The sequence below is a fragment of the Liolophura sinensis genome, chromosome 12 (assembly GCF_032854445.1).
Source record: "Liolophura sinensis isolate JHLJ2023 chromosome 12, CUHK_Ljap_v2, whole genome shotgun sequence".
Taxonomy (NCBI): domain Eukaryota; kingdom Metazoa; phylum Mollusca; class Polyplacophora; order Chitonida; family Chitonidae; genus Liolophura; species Liolophura sinensis.
In genome coordinates this window covers 24,003,453-24,023,027 of record NC_088306.1, presented here as the reverse complement: position 1 = coordinate 24,023,027, position 19,575 = coordinate 24,003,453, and the positions used below count along the sequence as shown (strand labels likewise).

General features: G+C 39.5%; 1 protein-coding gene across 1 annotated transcript in view; it reads right to left on the bottom strand.

Annotated features, from left to right (window-relative positions):
* Positions 1 to 10,318, bottom strand: part of LOC135479812 (neuroligin-4, Y-linked-like) — a 71,334-nt gene extending 61,016 nt beyond the window's left edge. Inside the window, exon 1 of the mRNA XM_064759717.1 lies at positions 10,139 to 10,318. Within this exon, the coding sequence (XP_064615787.1) occupies positions 10,139 to 10,241 (103 nt within the window). The 5' untranslated portion in view covers positions 10,242 to 10,318. The remainder of the gene's footprint in view (positions 1 to 10,138) is intronic.
* Between the last annotated feature and the right edge of the window lie 9,257 nt (positions 10,319 to 19,575).

Genomic DNA, 19,575 nt, shown 5'->3' with positions numbered 1-19,575 from the left:
TATCCATTTACTTGATTGTTTTTCAACGCCGTACTGAAGATTTTATCAGTACTTTTATGGCGATATTTAGGTTTATATGTGGGGAAAGCGGGGTTAACCCCCCAGCTTTGCAAAGTACCTGGCAAAAATCTAAACTGACTGGTTTTAAACGTCATGCAAACACAAGTTGTCCAGGTAATTAGGTGGACAAAGCCGAACAAAATACATACAAAACCACTGCTCTTCACCAGATGTGCCTCCCTTACAAATCTGACCTAAAGTCTCCATGCAAAACAGCACTCAAGCAACAATGGCTACAAACTACAGTCACAATCACATTGTTGGGGCCTACGTTGCCGAGGTGGTTAGCACGCCAGCACAGAGCAATGGCCAAGGATCCTCCCACCAATGTGAGCTGTCAGCTCATGCCGGCTTTCTTTACGACCGTACGTGGAAACGCCTGTCAACAACAGGCGGGTGGTCGTGGGTTTCTCCCAGGCTATGCCCGTTTCCTCCCACTATAATGCTGGCCGCCGTCGTATAAGTGAAATATTCTTGAGTACGGCGTAAAACACCAATAAAATAAATAAATAAATATATAGTCACATTTTTGTGCAGTGATGAATGCGTGAGATATATTACAAAAGGCAATGTTATCTTGTGTGAAAAGCTCGGTTTTCACTATTTAACGTATTGCAACAAATGTGATCATACATACTAACACAGCTAGGCATCAAAATAACCATTAGCTAACTAGGTACGTGTTTTTACCTCTTTGTTGACATTTTTTACGATATGCAGGTGGGAAATATTTCATAACGTCAATTCAATTCCTATCGATGTAATAACATTTTAACACATCCGGACTGACAGTGTAACTGCCCATGGAGTACCTTAATATAACATAGTATGACCATTTAGTAGGAATAAACTATGCAATAATGGATTCACCCGTTCCTTAATTGTTCTATGTCGCTGGGCAGGTTGACACAAGGCAATCAAAATCGTCAAATTTTCGTACGGTTGAATGAGGGCAATTATAATTCAATATGATAAATTTTTTTTTTATCGATGTGATACGTGGCTCGTCTAATAGCTGAAGCCTCTGCCTCATCATAAAGACTTTAGAAGAGGCATTCGTTGCTGCCTCGTTTGGCGCTCAGCACTGAGAGGTTAAGACAAGGAAACGGGGCTGGTTAGACCGGTACCGGTGTAATGTGACTGGATGGTGTGCCATGTCTGGTGTCTTTGGCATGATACTTTAGTGGCGGCAATCATGGACTCCCCCTGCCACAAGAAGACACAATACATGTACACACACCTAATGACTGCTCGTCGTCGCATGAATGAAAAATGTCAAATACGACGTTAAACCCCAAGCATTCATGTATGCATACAAACCAATTCCCATTGGCTAAGGTCTTTTTTCATTCCAAAAGAAAACTCATTCGTTTATGTCTATTTGTGGCCGGAATCAACTGTGTTTTAGGGGAACATTGATAATCACAGGGATTAAGAATGTATTGTAAGAAAACACCTGGTAAATGATCGCACTGATTGCAACCAAGAGGAGTAATGAGCAAAAAACTGAGGTTTATTTCAATATTTGGTACATACTTTATCGGAAAATCAAACAACAGAAAAGACTATTAGCTTGATGACATAGATTATTGTAGTGATGCATGAGTTCAAATTTAATTTGAAGCGAAATTTCCGAATGCAATATTCACGTCTTCAACAATAAAATTCACATCATGAAATTTTCAAAGGCCAGCTTCTTCAATGCAATCACCATTACAAATAAAAAAAACAACAAAACATGTAATTTAATAATTGATTTGGGCAGCGCTTCGTGTAGCCGTGTGTAATTATTCCGTCCATTAGTCCGTCCTTGATGTCCAGCCCTTCATGATGACACTGGGTCAAGATGTTTAATTACGAACACTTTTCCTGTGTCCCTTTTAATGGGTTCTCTCCTGAAAGGTGGTAATATTGTCTAGCTTCACAGGATTACTTTGAGATATACGGCGAAACAGAGAATCCCATTTGGGACGATGCAGTTGATGTCTACATGTATAATGGAACGTCAACTCCAGGCTTCCCCAGCCCTTGTGTAATTCCCATGCAATATAAATAAGGCGGAAACAGCGTACAAACAAGCACTTTCTAACCTGCTGTGTAAGAACCGATAGTCACTTTACGCCCAGGTAAATAATACATAACAACCCAGAGTATATAACTCTAAGAGGTCGTGCGCGTTGTGATAATCCGGTCCTACCAGTAATGCACAAAATCTTGAAAGTTGTTCAAATAATATCTAAATATCAATTCCGGTATCGTCTTGCGTCACATGTTGGCGTTACAACAATACTAGAGTGGGCTAACTTTACCATCAGCATGACATTTCTTGACAAAAGCACGTTTTGTACAAGAAATGAGAGAAAGTCGCATAACAGAACCCGTTGGCCAAAGATTACGTCACTTGAGGCTGGATTTCAAGCTACATACTGAACGCGAAATTTGACAAACGCTTTTACGGCTCAAATATTTAAACTGGAAACACGATTAAAAGTGTTTTCATGGACAAATGTGGCCAAATTTTAGCCTCTTGGACCGTCAGGAATCTTTTTAAATGTCTGGCTCTTGGCTGAAGTAAAGAATCGCTTTGCTGTGTAATCCGCAATGAATCAGGTGGTTGTTACGTCTGGTTTAAAGATACCTGTAACTGTACCTGACAACCTGCGATGGTTTCCGTTATTTGGGTCCTCTATTAATAAACCAAGCTACTAAAAGGAACTAAAATAACTGAATAAGGCAGACATTTATGTCCACGAAAATAGGCATTACGCATATTTCGAAAAAGAACCTTCACACAATAGAGCCTCTATGATACATAACGTCGTCGTTTTAAAGGCCAATAAATCAGTTTTAACAAGAAAAGATATATTGGATATAGAAAAATAGTTAAAAACTATTCCATTAGTCTCATTTCATCTAAACACGAATACTGAAATGATAACATATTCATACCATGAAGTTTCGATATAATTTTGCTCTGGAATGTTACGCAATCACGTATTGCCTAGGACAAAACGTCTGAATGTAAGCTTAACAGAAATAGCCAATATGAACATGTAACCTAATGAAACAAACAGCACTCCGCGAACTATTTTACCTTAAGACCCTTTGTCTTTTAGCCTTACTAACACAATCAATTAGCTGTATTTGTTAGGTTGTAACCAGCAATGCATACACAGACATGGTTAAATCCATGCATGTGGCAGAGATTACGGCCGCCATTGTGGAAAAAAAAAATGTCTCTGAAATACACAGGCTTTGTTGGTGGAATTTCCATACAACAAGGTAAGCCAAATGGCGATTGAGCGTTGCCTGACATCAGAGGGCTTGTACGTGGTCCTGTCAGCGGAATTATCTTAATACGTTGCTGAATGATCGGCTATTAATAAGCCGTCTGTAGAAAGCCCCCTTCCCCATCCCTCTTCCCACAAACATACACACTCATCAACAAAGTATCATTGACAGTGTTGGAGTCCAATGAGCGAAATATACTGAATCAGTTGTTCAAAACATACATCACCCACAATACTTGGTATAGTATTCATCGATACTAATGCGTGACAGGCACATATAACAAGAGCTTGGAAATTTGGGAAATTCATTGAAAACACAAGTTTCAAATACAGATTGTTCGTGTCGCGAGTTAAAATACTGTGTGTGATGACAAAAGTGACAGGATGAGATTTGAATTCTTGTGGTGATGAAATAAGACGAATGTGTCGATTATTTTTGGAGGTATGGTGTTTTTTAGCGGGAATACCATATTTGATCTCATCAGAATACTGTCACCCGGTAGACGGCTTATACACAGAAAGCCATGCCTGCCAGGCATGCTCAGTATTGCGTGACAATGCCGTGTCGGTATCGCACAGTGAATAGGCGTGGGGTACAGTGCAACTAAGAATCTGTCGGTGCCGAAAAGCAACCACACGTTGCTTTGTGGCAGCAGGTTGAGCGGTGTTAGCCATACACTTCAGGATGTCAGCCACAAAATACCGTAGGTTCACCCCTCAGTAGGCTACCACAATATTTAAAGTCTTACGCCCCTTGCGGCTACAGCATGTAGCCATTTGAAGGGAGAAAGCTTCGTTTGCTTGCACAATATTACTTCAGCCAATCACTTTGACCAGAACAAGCAGGACGAACCTGGCACGAGTACAGTGCCTTATCAACCTTATCAGAGACCAGAGACTATCACGGTAGTGGTCTTTTTTTCTCTTAGCATTTTTTAAAATATTTCTTTTCTGTTATGTGATGATTACATCCACAACGGTGTGAAGGACGTTGCCTAGGCACGAATGTAATACTCCAACCGTTTAAAATATGCACATGATATGGTTTTGAACCCAAGCAAACATTCCACATGCACTTTAATTACGACCAATCTTTTCCATCAATTACCTCGAATCAATATTTAATGAATAGAGACAAAAGAAAAAAAAACGAAAAACGGAAAAATAATAACCCCGAAAATTCGTTCCCAGATAGAAGCCGCTGGTTAACATTAAAGCTTTTTCAAATCGCATTCCATTTCTGCAATTACGTTCATAAAAATATGCTCATATTTTTAGAACTAAATTTGCATGGTTTTAACTCATTAATCACTTATGAATGGGCTGAATTTTGGATGGAATAAAAACGCGCAATATCGGGTTAGCTATGCGAGGTTTTGTTTCTAACCAGATGGATAGGGAGATTGCAAAGGTGAAGAAATGGTTGGCCGGGATTTTCCATAGCACCTCTTGAACTTATGGAATTATCCGTTCTGCAACACAAAATTAATATTTCCTCTTAAAGACAACGTGCTCGGGTTATTCCACATAGGCCAATCGATCAGCAAATATATGCAGGCTGGAAAAAAGCAAAGCTGACGTTATGAATGATCAATTGTTTGACTAGGGCTTTTTAACAAGACGTTTCCGCCGAAGGTCGATCAGAGAAGGAGTACTCATTTCCCAAATGTCCCAAGAATCACAGCCATACTCTTACACCGCAGATTCCATATTATGGAAGAATTTTAGTTTACACAATCCTCTGCCTCTAATGAATAATTGATTCAACACCTCAGTCTCTCACACTTGTTTTAGGACTCTGCAGTATGGAATTCTGATGATTTAATAAAATAATGGTTAAATAAATTCGCCCAGCGGGGCTAGAATTGTATTAACTGGATGAAGATTTTAGTTGGTCTTAAGCATTTGTTTGAGATTGTCATTCTACTCTTTTGTAATCCGGTATTTTTGATGCTTTTTCATTACTGGACACCGTTGACTATAGCAGCATATTGCATGCTCTTAATCGGATCATCCTCTCAGCAATGTGCCTAAAACGGCCTACCTTAGGTCCAATCTTGCCACCGATATTCTCACCTAGAACCGTTCTTCTGTGTTTTTCTGCGTGTCAGTCTGTTACTGTATGTGTACTAAATATACAAGATGAGCTCCCATGCCGGTTTTCATAACCATGTGACCAAAACAGCCTGACATAGACTAAACCCTGCCACAAACCACTATTCTCACAGACGCGTTCATTTGTGTCTTTCCGCGTATGGGTACCAGTCTGTTACTGTGCGTGCACTAAAGATACAAAATGAGATATCATATATGTTTTCATCAGTATTGTGCACAAAACGGTCAAACATAGAGCAAACCCCGCCACCCTGCAGTATTCCCACAGATACAAGATGAGATCCCATGCCTGTTTTCATCACTATACCTGTCATTCCAATTTATTATCTCGTTACAGATAGAAGATTTAAAGGAAAGACAGCTTATAAGTCTCCTGTGAGCTTATAATTACCTGTTTATTTGATTGTTGTCTGACGCCATACTGAAAAATGTATTCAATTATACGATGGCCGACGCCTTAATGGGTGGAACAAAGCGGAGTGTCCGGGGAAAACCACCGGATTTTGGCGAGTTCCTAACAAACTCCTACACATGTGACATACATGTAATCATGACTGTTATAACTTCCATTTTTTTTAAATATATATGTAGCCTGTGTTAGAGGTGATAGGTCAACGTCAGAGATAAATATGCAATTTTTCCGGTAGCCTGAACATTTTCTATTTTAGTGCTAATTTTGATGTCTGGTAGCCTTCAGTGTTGCAAGTATTGACGAAAGTTTAAAACTCTTGACGCATACATATGTAGACCATATTGTTGTTAGACAAGTTATGGTCAACGAACATTTGATTACGTAAATCATCACGCATACGTATTCCACCATAGACGGAATTGTGGAAGTGTACAGATTCCAGTCCAAAGCCGGTTTTTAACGGTTGATTTATCAGCTATCATAAATGCTGACTTCTATCGTGTCACTATCTTCTCTTCAGCCTCCGTAAACTCATTCGATACAGCTTCTACTCCAATAAGGCGTGATTGGCTTACGGTTCTTTTCACACTAAGCCCTGTCGTTTCTCAGTGTCCTATCACAGACACCCCTTCTATAGAAGCCACAGCAAACATGCACCATACTCAGTATCTGCCGATCAACAGCACCGTTTCATTTCCACGTCAAACAGCAACATCTTTCTCTCATCAGCGTCTCCAATTCTTATTAATTGATAATTCAGCAAATGTGAGCCGCAAACAAGTCAGGCTGACGTGAGCCAGTCCGGCGCGTGCTAGCGCTTTTCCCGCGGTATTTACCTTCTTTGTCAGGCCACAGCCTTTAGCGGGCAACCGTCGATACTCTTCGCTTGAGGTATCCGGCGAGACTATTGATAGCTCAAGTCTCGCCTCCGAAGAGACCAGTCCAAGTAGAAACCCGACAGCCCGGAAAGAAAAAGGGCCAACAAAATAGAAGGTGGGTCGTTTTAAGACCTCGAGGATAATTACTTCTTCAGAGCCGGTGAGTTCCGACGGTCCCGATTTGAACCATTGAACTTATCCCTCCAATACGAAACACAAGATCGCACTCGGCCCAGCCTAAATGAGGATTAAAATCCGGTCAATCTACAGCGCGGGGAAAAGCCCCTGTAATGCTGGCTAAGCCGACAAGGCCTGTACCATTTCGGCCAATTTTGAACCGGGTTGAGTCAATTTACCGACTAGGTCATCACGTGGAGGTGCTGTCCTTTGGCGTGACTGTCATGCAAAATTAGTATAATCTTGGCAGAGCAAGATTACACAATTTAAACTAAATACTTAAAAGGAAAATGAAATAAAAAATTACGAGGTTATGGAGTAGTAATTAAAAACGCACTGATCACTGGCAAGTGTGACAAAATCAGACAGATGTAAAGCATTAACAATGTATACCCATTTAGCAAGAATTACCGTGAAATCCTTGTTCAGCCAAAGTTATATGGAAATGTGCACCTTATGAAGAGGGTTTGATTTGTGTAAATTCGATTCATTTCATAAGTGGTTAAATTGGAAAAGCAATTTGCTGCCATAACTACTCGTGATCTAAAATACATTACCAAGGTTAAAGAACAGTAAAACAAGGCCGACAAGCACTGCTTTTGAACTGGCGATCAAAACGCAAAGTATTCTTAGTTAAAAACTTTAAATTTAAAGTATTTTGTTTTGGAATATCTGCAGACATCTATTGAAGAGAAATATTTTTGAAAGCGGAAATTCGGAGTCATGGGAATCGAACACAAGTGTTGCAATTTAATTATATTTCACACGTGTGAGATAAAAATAGTTGCTTCGGGCCTTATATTGCATCTTAGAATGTCAGTGTTTTTAAAAACGGTCAATCTATAATGTCTTTTGTCTTGTAAATGAATGCGTCGCGATCTAAATATGCCTTGAGGGGCTAAATTATACCATGGACAAACACGAAGTTTAAGAAAAAAGAAAAAACCCATTAGCTAAGTGATTTATCTGTTTCCATAGGAAAAGGTGATGGGGAATTATAGTATAAAGGAAAACGCGTCTGCGAGTTTGACGCATAAACTCTGCCGAATATCCGGCCAATATCCGGAACCTTTTCACCACAAATCGTCTTCTTACGGTACCTGGCATTTGTGGTCATACAGTTATGGGCCATGGCCCATGAGCCTCGTCGGACGTAATGTTGTGACAATACACGGTAAATTAGCAAGTGTCATCAGTCGAGAAAGCGACATAAATCTTCTTCAAAATGATCAGCGGTGCTCGTGGAAAAGACCTTGTGTTTGAAATGAGCACAGCAATAGATCAATTTCGAATAAACCACCGACGTGTTATTAGCTAATACTTCCGAGAAGAAAGTCGTAACCAAACAATTATTACAAATGGTCTGACATCTGCCATTTCAGCAAAAGGAACGGACGAATAACTAAGTAGCCATTCCGTAAATGGGATTTTGTTAACTTCTTCGTCGTCTGCTAGCACACCGAGGTTTGCTCGGAGAAACACTAGAGCAAATCTTATCGGCGAAAATAAGAATGACAAATACCTCCCAAGAGTGCTTCAGTGTAACGTTATACTAACCACTGGAATTATTCCCTCTAGCAGGTTTTCCATGCTCACGACGATATTTATTCGTATCTCAAACGATTTATGTAAAAGGAATGACGTATCAAGAGAGGCATCACTTTGTTAAGCAATATTAGTCGATCATGTTAGATTCCTTACATGGCTTCAATGGAAAAAGCATTCGTATTTGTATACAGTTTCACTGCCTCCGACATGGAATGTAAACGGTACAACAGAGCGTACTTGAAGTCTCAACGAACGCACATGTTCACATCGGAGAACCATTCGTTAACCCTGGTATCGGTTCACAGATCTAACCGGTCTTTCATCCATATTCAAATGAAATTTTGGGTTAGTTTCTCCGCTTTAATTTCTAGCAATGCTTTTGAAAATCATGATACAACGACTGTATATACACGTACTTTATTTTACCACAAAAACGACAGTATGACGGGAAAATAACATATGTAGACATGAGCGGTGGGCAGCGCAGCTCACAATTGAACTGTTTAACCCGCTTTCTGGTTGGTAAGTTAATTCATTACACATTAATCGTCTCCTTGAGCCTTGTAAGGTGCTACGTTCTTCTCTGCCTTAAAGAGTGTTTGTAAATTATTGCTAGTGCATGAGAACAAGGTATAGACATACGAAGACAGAGGCTTAAGCTCGGTGTGTATATAACCATCCACTGTATTAAGTGATTGATTTGTGTGATGCTGTCTTGCGCAGTTCAAAAATATCAGACAAACCTTACGAAAAGCAGAACGTATTTTGAGTACTTTAATCACATCACAAAAAAGAGAGAACATATGAAAGGCGTACACTATGTATGTGCATCATGTAACGATCTCCTAGCAGATTGATATGTGTGTTAGTGATCTTGGAAAACCAAGGGGATAGTCATGTCACTTGACATTTCCGCAACGCGCTTACGTAATTACATATTTATACCGCTGTCCAAAACTCATGGAAAGACCATACCGCGAACTTTCGCAAACGACAAGTACACATCTATCTGACTCGAATTAACCTTTGTGAATGCTAGACGGATGTAATCCGTTAGGCAGAGCTTTTTTTGCTGTATCAGTTTTTTTTTTTAAGATAGGGCCATTTGCAAACAAAACACTCTGACAACGTTCCCCGTTTGAATCTGTCTAGCTGTCTGCATATTTACCACCTTTAAGTAGCCTGAGATATCAGCTCGGGTTTGGCGCTGAATTTAGACGACACTCTTCGTGGTCAGTATAAAGCCCTTGACGAGCATCAAGCTGTCATGAATATGAGCGCGATTCCGTTACTGTTTACGCTAGTATTTTGACGAACAGACATTTACACCATATGAGAATTGATAGGCTATATATATATATATATATATATATATATATATATATATATATATATATATATATCAGTAAACTTCTACATATGAGCTCTTGACAAGGCCATTTCGAAGTGGACTAACTTGTAATACAAATACACAACACACCGCGGAAACTGTCTGAGGAAATTACTTCGTTGTTCATGGTAGCATCTTAAGCCGTCAGAACGATTCCAACACGTATTGCGAAAATGGTCATTCAGCATTCAGCGGTCAAAATCAAACGGTTACGGGATGACACCGAGTTTTCGGACCATACAGAAATGAAAGTAAATTCTGAACCTACCTGGCGTTGGTACGTATATGTTCAAGTTTAAACAGTCTTCCCTTTGATCCCGGACAAACGAGTTGAGCCGGAGTTGTTGCTCTGCTATAACCCGAGGATACATTCTCCTGAGCTCGTCTTCCTGGTACACTTTCTGGGGGCACGCGGGCCTATGCTTCAAGGCAACACGTATCCCTTCCCATTCCTCGGTAGGGCCTGTGGCAGGCATGAACCGTAATTTCCCGTTGAGAAGCGAGGCGTACTGGAGACCGAAGTAAGCTTCCACGGGGCGGAGGTCCCTGTTCGGGAACTCTATTAAAACCCCTCGGATTCGACCGTACTTTGTGCGCACTGATCGCACACCCATTTGTTTGATAAACGTCTTGCCCTCCCCTTCTAGGAGCAAAGCGAAACTGAGCAAAACTACTAGCTGCATGGTTACAACACAGTGCTTGGCGGCGACCAACAGTACGCTGGCCGCCCCGCCAGATAATTCCATCGTGCCGTAGTTTGCCAGGCGCTAGCCGTGGAACTGTCCCCCGATATTGCGGACCATCGCTTTTATGGCACTCTTCAACCACTGTTCCGGCTGATGTCGGCAAATCAGAGAGGTCTCTTCCAATCAAGTCGTGTCTATTGCCCTCGGTTACTTATAGCTTCTAAAGATAGGCAACGTGGAAAAGTGCACCTATACGAACATCCAGCGAATCCCAAATCCCCTAAGCGTGTATCTGACTCGGTCGGAAAGTAGCTAACTCTTGCTTTCTGCTAAGCCGATATGCGATAAGCGAAGGATTAGCACAGCTCTCCGGTCTGCGGACAATTTCGAGTGGTTATATCACTCTTGCTCTAATTATAGGCTTCGCCATCTGAATGATTAAGCCCTATCCCCATATCTCATTTTGTCTTACCGAAGAGCGGTCTTCTATAGGCCCCGAGCTGCATCGCGTGCCACCCTTTCCAGCGCATGCGTCCTTCTCTCGATCGATTGTAGAGATTTGCCCGATGACTGGAAATGTAGGCAAGATACGACAATACATCGTTCTCTATCAAGCACTTTTGTTAAGATCGCAGAATCATCTAATCTCGACTATTTTGGACATTCATACCATATTTGAAGGAGTACACATCAACTTCTTCTAATGCCGTAGTCATTAATCAATTAAGTTAAATGCTTGAAAGTCCCACATCAGGCATTGGCTCTTATGCTGTCCTGTGGGAGGAAAAAGCGGATTTTAGATGAATACCGTATCCATGGCTAGTCTTGCCAAGCTTCTATCAATTCGTCTTTTAGGTCGGCTTACAGACGCGAGCGAAGCTTTAGATGGTCCTTGTAAGCCCTATTGAAAAATCACATACCCTTATCGTCATTGTTTCTCCGGAATAGGAACATTTTATTAAGAGACGGATTTGTCAGTCCAGCCTAAGGGAATCCCTATATCAGATTTCCAATTCGGCAAAATGAAGTGCTGTCTGCAAGTCTGTATTTTTTCTTCTTCTTTAGTTATCGCTGCACTCTCACGACGTCTCGTGGCTTCATCATTACAGACGCGTTTAACAACACCAGTGGCTGAAGATTTTGCGCGGGCGACATGCTGGCGTGGAAGCTCTGGGGCTTCGTCCTACGAATAATATCATACGGGTAACAAATCATTTTCTCCCGATGGCTCGTGGAATAATAAGTGGACTGAATTATGTCTTTGACTGTATCTGGTATGTGTTACCGAGAGGAGATTAGAACCTTTTAACGCCCACAGCGCCATTTCAGAAAACGGAACTCCTGTTCCTTCGGAATTAGCCGCCTTGCTATCCGCCATTCTGTTACTATCAAGATATGTTTGCTTCTTTTACGCTCGTGCCAAAGTATGTGTAACTGGTTTTCTCTGAAGATAATCAGCGACAAGAATAAATTGGGAAATGAAGTGATTACGATAAACAAAAAGCCAATGAGGGTTTCACTGATTGCGGGTTTAACTGATTGATTCGTTTGATTGATGTTTTACTGCGTACACAAAATTGCGGATTTACACAATGAAATATAAAAGAAGTATGTCGTCACAGACATTAACTTGCAACTTGGTATAGGCGTGATGATATAAGGGAAAATTGAAGGCCCCCAAGAATTCCTTGACACATTAAGCCATTTAACACCACGAGGTTTTCACCAATGATCTCACAAGTTCAAACCCACTGCCGATCGCTTCCCAATGCATTTTAACTCTTTTTTATCTTTTTCAAATGCGTCTAAGGGCTTTGTACTCCGCCAGGCTTCTTGTAAAGGTGCTTCATTACAAGCTTTATACCTGACCAATCAAATAAAATTAACCGTTTTAAGGCTTGGTCACTGACCAATGAGATTTCTCGGCCTAGTTCACTTTATGTCGGTTCGGCTGCAGCTTTATCTCGGCTGATCTGACGAGGTACATGTATGTTGATTTCTCCTGCCATGTGTTATAAAATCAACCTTCGTTAGAGCACATATTTAACTCATTCCAAACAATTAATAAATCCATATGATCACTAATTATTTTATTTTTACTTATACGATGGCTTTAAGTTTTATTGGCGGAAGAAACAAGAGTTCACTGAGTACAGCATACTACATTTGGCATGTCCCTGACGAACTTTCCCACAGATACTGCCACCATATCGACGAAAGACTTTTAAATTCCAGTGAACGTTAAACTGCACTAACCACCACACCAACGCCATCAATACTTGTTGTTAGCTAGCGAGGCCTACGCACGGGGGGTATCGCCAAATTGCACGTCCATAGTCGGGATTGAACCGCAGCTTTTCTATCCTAGTGACTGTAAAAAGGTACACTAAGCACTCTAACTAGTATACAGATGTGAAACACCTTGATCTTTCAGTGCTTGGATGCGATATTCACCTCTATATATCCATGTCACTGTACGCACTTCTGTTTAAGTATGAGTAAAGAACTTCTAAATTCCCTTGTCTGCGTCAATAGTTACATGTAAATCATAGACAGCGAATACAAGCAAGTATGCAAAGATTTGCAGAATGGGGAAAAAAACATGAAATTTTCACCATTTAGGACATAGCAAATTGAGATATATTTATATTGTAAAGCTGTATAAAAGAAAACAAAGTTTGTGGCAAAAGTTGTAAAGTTATATTAACGAGGTATATAACTATATTTACCCCAAGTTGCTTCTTTATTTTGGCGTCATACACCATATCAAGATCAAATTAAGTTCACGGCTCCCCAGTCCGGAAAATTATACTGCAGAACTGTGGGAGTGCAGGATATTGCAATAGCACGATGTGAGAATGCGTATTATAAATGACAAGGTCGTAAGCAAGATGAATGATAGAATTAAACTTGGTTCCATTAGATATATTATCAAATGTCTACTTTTGATAATATTCCGTCGCTTAGGTTTGTCATCGTGTAATAAATATTGGATGTTTTATAGATTTATGATAAATCCTGTGGACGAGACGATATATTGAACATTTATTGCCGCAGGATAAACAGTAAGTTGAACATATTTGTCGGCCCCAGGGAAATTGAACGGTGAAAGAACAATAATTAGCGGTTTTTGGTTTACCGTTACGGTTTGTGGTCTACCAGCAAGGTACCAACAGGCGCGAAAGACCTTCTCCTTTCGTTTCTCGCTTGTCCGTGGTCTAGATGTACAGACGCTCCTGCAAGATGGCGTGGCTTTACGGCAGTCAATCTTTTTCGTCTTTATCAACCCTTGTCGGGAGGTACGTAAATTGGAAATCCAAACAAGGAAAGAATAATGACAGAGCACAAACCTTAAGCTGACCTCTAGAATTCATTATATCCGATACAATCGTATCCTTCATCCAAGATACTGGAGAATTATCAGTTTTGTATGACATATATTATTGCCAAATCATTAGAACATTATCGGGAGTTATACCCTGTTCTCTGCCGGGATACTCTGTCAAAAAGACATGAGATATGCTACAGGGCTAAACTGATGACGTGACAGATTCCCAGGCGTAATCCGTTTTGTACCTTAAAAATACGTGTTTTTTGACTCGTTCTTACGACAGCCGGGAAAATAAAATATTACTTCTTTCGTTTTACGACGGATGTGGTGCCATGCTTTATATTTTTGCTTGATAAAGACAAAATAGGCATAAAAACATGTTTTCAGATTCAGAATGGATACTTTTTTATTTTCATGTTGTGTAAAAATGAAATATCTCTAAGCTAATGTTTGCAAACATGAGATCATTAATGTTAATAAGCGATGTGAAGTTTTATGTATAACTGTCATTTCTGATGTGAAGGCAGCAATGCATCAACCATAAAACATATGGAAAAAAAATCCCAGAAAAAATGATGGAACCTACAAATCACAAAAATAACTATAAAGATAACATGATCACAGAGAACCACGTTCGCAGTTAATATCGCACACATTAAAGAAATATAGTTTCACAGGCAGTAAAATGCCATTTTGTAGCGGAAAATTGTCTTATTCAACTTCTGTAAGAGAATGACAATCCTTCTAGTGCTGGGCAGCAGGGTTTATCAGTGATTGGGTTTGAACTCTCTGTCTCGCTGTGACATATTTAACAATGTTTAAATATATCCATGTCTATAACCCAATGTAATGGCTTACTAATGAAGTCGTTGAAAGAGAAGAGTAGAGTTCACGGCTAAGGAATACACGTGCTTCTCTGAAGTTTTTATGGCCAAGCCTATTAATGATAATCACAGATATCATTCAACATATTCAAGACACTCACGTGCTTTGACAAGCAAGGGCTATCGACTGAAGAGTCAAAAACGTTTTCACTTTGTTCTCAAAATCGCTCATTTGCAGTCAAATGGCCTTTATATGTGACTGACAATATTGCTCTGGACGCAGCGCCCAGTGCAAGACTTTCTTCACAAAGCAACTGGAAGACAAGGTACCAAAAGAAGTTTGCCCAGGAGATTTTAAAACGTGGCTCGCTGAGCTGTACCGAAAATGGGAAGATAATTGGTATAAGGATCCCGTGCTTAATGGGAGTGGTTTATTTTTGCCCATGTGGTTAACCAAAAAGCTTAACTTGATGGATTTATGAGCTTTTCGTCTGCTTTAGAATCAGACACAAATTGGGTTAGCTCATTATCTCCCTTAGACGATTATCCCCAGGGGGCGCTGTGAAACTGAAAAAAGAACTGGTTGTGGACAGTGTGAAGAATTTCAGCGGTGTGTTTTGTAAAGATACGAGGTGGAACGCTTACTGGAACATATGTTTCTCGTGACATTATGCTTTAGCGGAATCAGTTGATGAGAAAGACATAACAAACGATTCCCCAGTGTGTCATCAAGAATTGTCTCCCCTGTACACACTCTTTAACGTTACAGCTTAAGAATACAAAGCTAATTTCTACGAATGAATTGTATTTAATGGCGTTGCGACATCGACTCAAATGCTATCAACTGAGCTGAAAATATATGGTAAGCACAAGGTTATGGTCAACAAAAACGATAGAAGAGTTCGAACTTGATACTCCGCTGCTGATAATGAATACTTACCTTAATTGTTGACATAACTCTTTATTTAATACTGAGAGAAAAAATATAAAATGGCTTCGCGTGTTTATATTTTTGTTCAGTAAGTGATGTCGTTATCGAGTGAGCTTAGTTTTTTATGTGGGGAAGGGGAATAAACTTGAAGGGTAATAAACAGTACCATTCTGCAAAAGCTTTGAGAAAAAAACGGCCTTTTATCAGCATGACATGCATGGCTTATGGTTTATGTTTTATTAATGTTCAGAGCCAACAGGCCAGGAGCCCACTTACAGGTCTGATAACAGGGATACATACAGAGTAACACAAGCGTATAATACACATATGTAGAGCTAGGTAAATATAAAATACAATTTTTGTACAAAGATGGTGTAAACACAGGTAAACATATGATGTAATTCTTGGTACAGAAATTTTCTAAGCCTAGGTGTAAACTTAGGTGAATAAATAAAACTATACTTCTTAAAATTTCATAAAAAAATAAAAATTGTAAACCGTTATAATCAAAGCTAAGATCATGAAATATGTTAATCACAGAAAAACCGTTAAAAAAGAATCGAGTGAACCGACCTACTAAAAGATTGTTGTGAAGAAAAAATTTCTATGGAATGATAAGAACGCAGGTCATTATAGAAATTCATTGCTCGAGGGAAAAAAGAATGTTTCGAGCGTTAATTCTAGTTGACGAAGGCCGGAAAGTTGCCGTTTGTCGTAAGGCGCGGGCAGGAAAATTAAAGTTGACCTGTTACTAGGTAAGGCAAGTCAACGATAGAGTGAACACATTTGTGTAAGAACTTTAAATCGGCAGCTCGGCGGAGATCAGATAGGTTTGGCAGCTGAAAATGTTTACATATAGCACTGTATTTTTCAGAGGAATAAGCGTCATTAGTTTCAAAACAAAGATATTTGACGAACTTTTTTGAACGGACTCTAACGTGTTTGAGAGATATTTTTGGGTGTGGACCATATAATTGGCCCATACTCAACGCGGAGCGAACTAAAGATCTGTACAGGGATATAAGTGACTTTGACAGTCTCAACTCTTTCAAGTGCATGTCCGTCTATGTTATAACTGGATATAATTTTGTTGGTCATATGGAACACAGAGACAGACGTTGGACAAGAGTACGGCAGTGCAGTGCGGTGACGTCAACTGACCTTCAATGTGACAAATACACTGAATCTGCCAGCAACAATCCTCACACGTACACCAAATACTGTTCAGAACTTCACGGAATCTCTCGACATTTCCTAAAGCACTTCTAGCCAAATCCATCATCAATTTAACTCGGTCACCCGGTACCCGTCGTCACTTTGTCGCCTGCGGGCATACTTTTGTGTATCAAAGAGACCCCCCCAATTGCAGGTCTTAAATTGAACTGACGATTCTTTTGCCGTAGGGACATATCCGTGTCGGGTTTTTCTTTTGCGCAACCACTTCAAACAAACTCCTGATATTAAAACCGAATTTTTCACGCTACACTCTGTAGGGTTTTGCAGCTTTGTGGTCTTAAATTCAAAGAGGGCGTTTGGTAGTTTTTGTCGATGGAAGACAGATTTAAGCTGCGAAGCGTTTTATTAAATCTGTGCAAAACGTCGGGATAAAAACGAGCGATGAAAAAATTAGTTAATTCAAATGTTTTGTGCTAGATTACGTTATGGGGACATATTGCCTTACTTTTGTTTGACGAGTATCTTTCTCCATGAATTTTTTTTTTTTTGCTGTTAATGTGATCCGTAATGATTCAGTAGCTCAGTATGGGTTTATGTGATACAGAAATCATATAAAAAAGGAGCATTTTTGAAAATTCCGATATAATTCGTAAGGAAAAAGGAAATAACTTAGCTTAACTTAACTTCCATATTGATCGTTTTCATATTGATTGGAATAATAATATGTAATAATAAACATTTAATATATATATATATATATATATATATATATATATATATATATATATATATATATATATATATATATATATATATATATGTGTCTGTGTGTGTCTGTGTGTCTGTGTGTATTAAATGTTTATTATTACATAGTTTTTTAACAAATATTTAACTCTTGCCCTGTTCTGACAAACACACTATTGGAGTTACAAACACAAACGTTTTGTATCATGCCACATGTATGTAAGATGGACACTGCCCAATGTAGCGTCCCTGAGGTTATACCGGCCTGCCTCAAGAAACAATATGCGAGCCGTTGTGCAGTTAAAGATAAAGACGGCTTGGGATTAATCTGATGATCAAGGTTCAATCCCATGGCGGATAAACCTAGGGGACTTTAAAATGAGTGATTTTTCTAAAAACCCGCTGGAAGTTCAACGAAAAGAAGACAATAATTTTGTAGATTTGTAGACATCGATTCGCGTAAGCGAGAAATGCTGTTTCGTGCGACTACAGAATAGAGAAGTCGACGCTAGGAAGCATGTGGATGAGGCATTAATTGGAACATCTAACAAATGTTCCACTCATAATCAAAGAACTGACAGAGGATTACTCACATCTGCTGGAGCCCGGAAAAAGTAATATAAATATATATACTCAAGAGACCGGTGTGATGTGATCGAAATAACACTAAAGCCGAGGTTACCTTCTGAAATAAATACAAAGAGAGTAAATCACAAAACTAAATGTTCTGGAGTGGTGTGCAAATATTACTCACATAATTTCGAATGTAGGCACTTGCAGGACATACCGAAAAAAAACAAGAAGAAAAAAAATTTACAGAATGAGATTTTTTGATATTAATAGAAATGGGCATGTCGTTTAAAGCTTTAAAGCATTCAGTCAAACTGGCAAGAAACATGCTACAATCCTGCAATGTTCACAGGGTTTACTTCCGACTTTAGCGTCGTCTGATCTTTAACGTGAATGTCATTACAACGTCGTCAGAGTCATGCTCAATGTATGTGGTGAAACGAAATAGTAACCAACACTTAATTGTTTTGTTTTGTCTGCAGCATAGTGGTTTATAAAGAAATTTATACACATGAATACTGAAAGCTTGTCCATTATTCATGGCAAAAAAACTGTACATCTTTTATAATCGCAACCGGTTTATCCCCATCACAGGGAAGCCCTGTGGCATTTTCAACATGCTCCCGATGCTTTAAAACTCCTTGGTTCTGGGCCACTCTGATGTCTGACAAAAGGGGTAAAAGGAACTCCACGATGGTAACAATTAATAGCCTTATTAAACACCACCATCATTCTGTTAGCCAAGAATCAATATCTGGCCCTTGCTTTCCAAGCTTTCCACAAAACACGTCTTGGACCCAGCTCCCAGTTGGGACTCCTACATGACCATTTTGTTTGTTAATGGACGAGGTCAAAGCTTCCGAGGTGAATTAAAACTCATTTCCCATTAGCTGAAACCAAAGTGATAAAGGCTTGTGACATGTGCAACAGACGTTGGTGAAGTGCCGAGGGATTTATAATAACCGAACTTGAAAGAAATGTACTTTCACTTCAAGACAAGCGAAACCTGTTTAAAAAAGAATTGAGTTCTGAATTTGGTGTTTAATTTCAGTTCCTAGGCATTACAGAATTAATGTAACCTCTTATGCACCTTTGGGTATATATGATATCTTAGAATGAATTAAAGTGCAAAGTAAAAACGCCAAACTTGCTACTGCTTGTTTTAACAGAATTAGTTGGAAATATATTTATTGGCTATTGTTCCCGTCATGAGATTTTGCCTTTTTTGTACTTTTTTTGAGCACAAAGAGGGAAGAGAAAACAAGCTGCTGTTTAAGAATATCCTTTTCCAATTCATCGCACATCTCCTTTCCTGGGGCTGTCTAATTTCGTTCAGTACAACTAAAAGACAACACCGCTTACAAACGCCCCAATCTGGCCTAGAGACAAGGTTGTTTGTTTACACGTTTCTGTTAAATGTCATCAATAAAAAGAGACATTGAT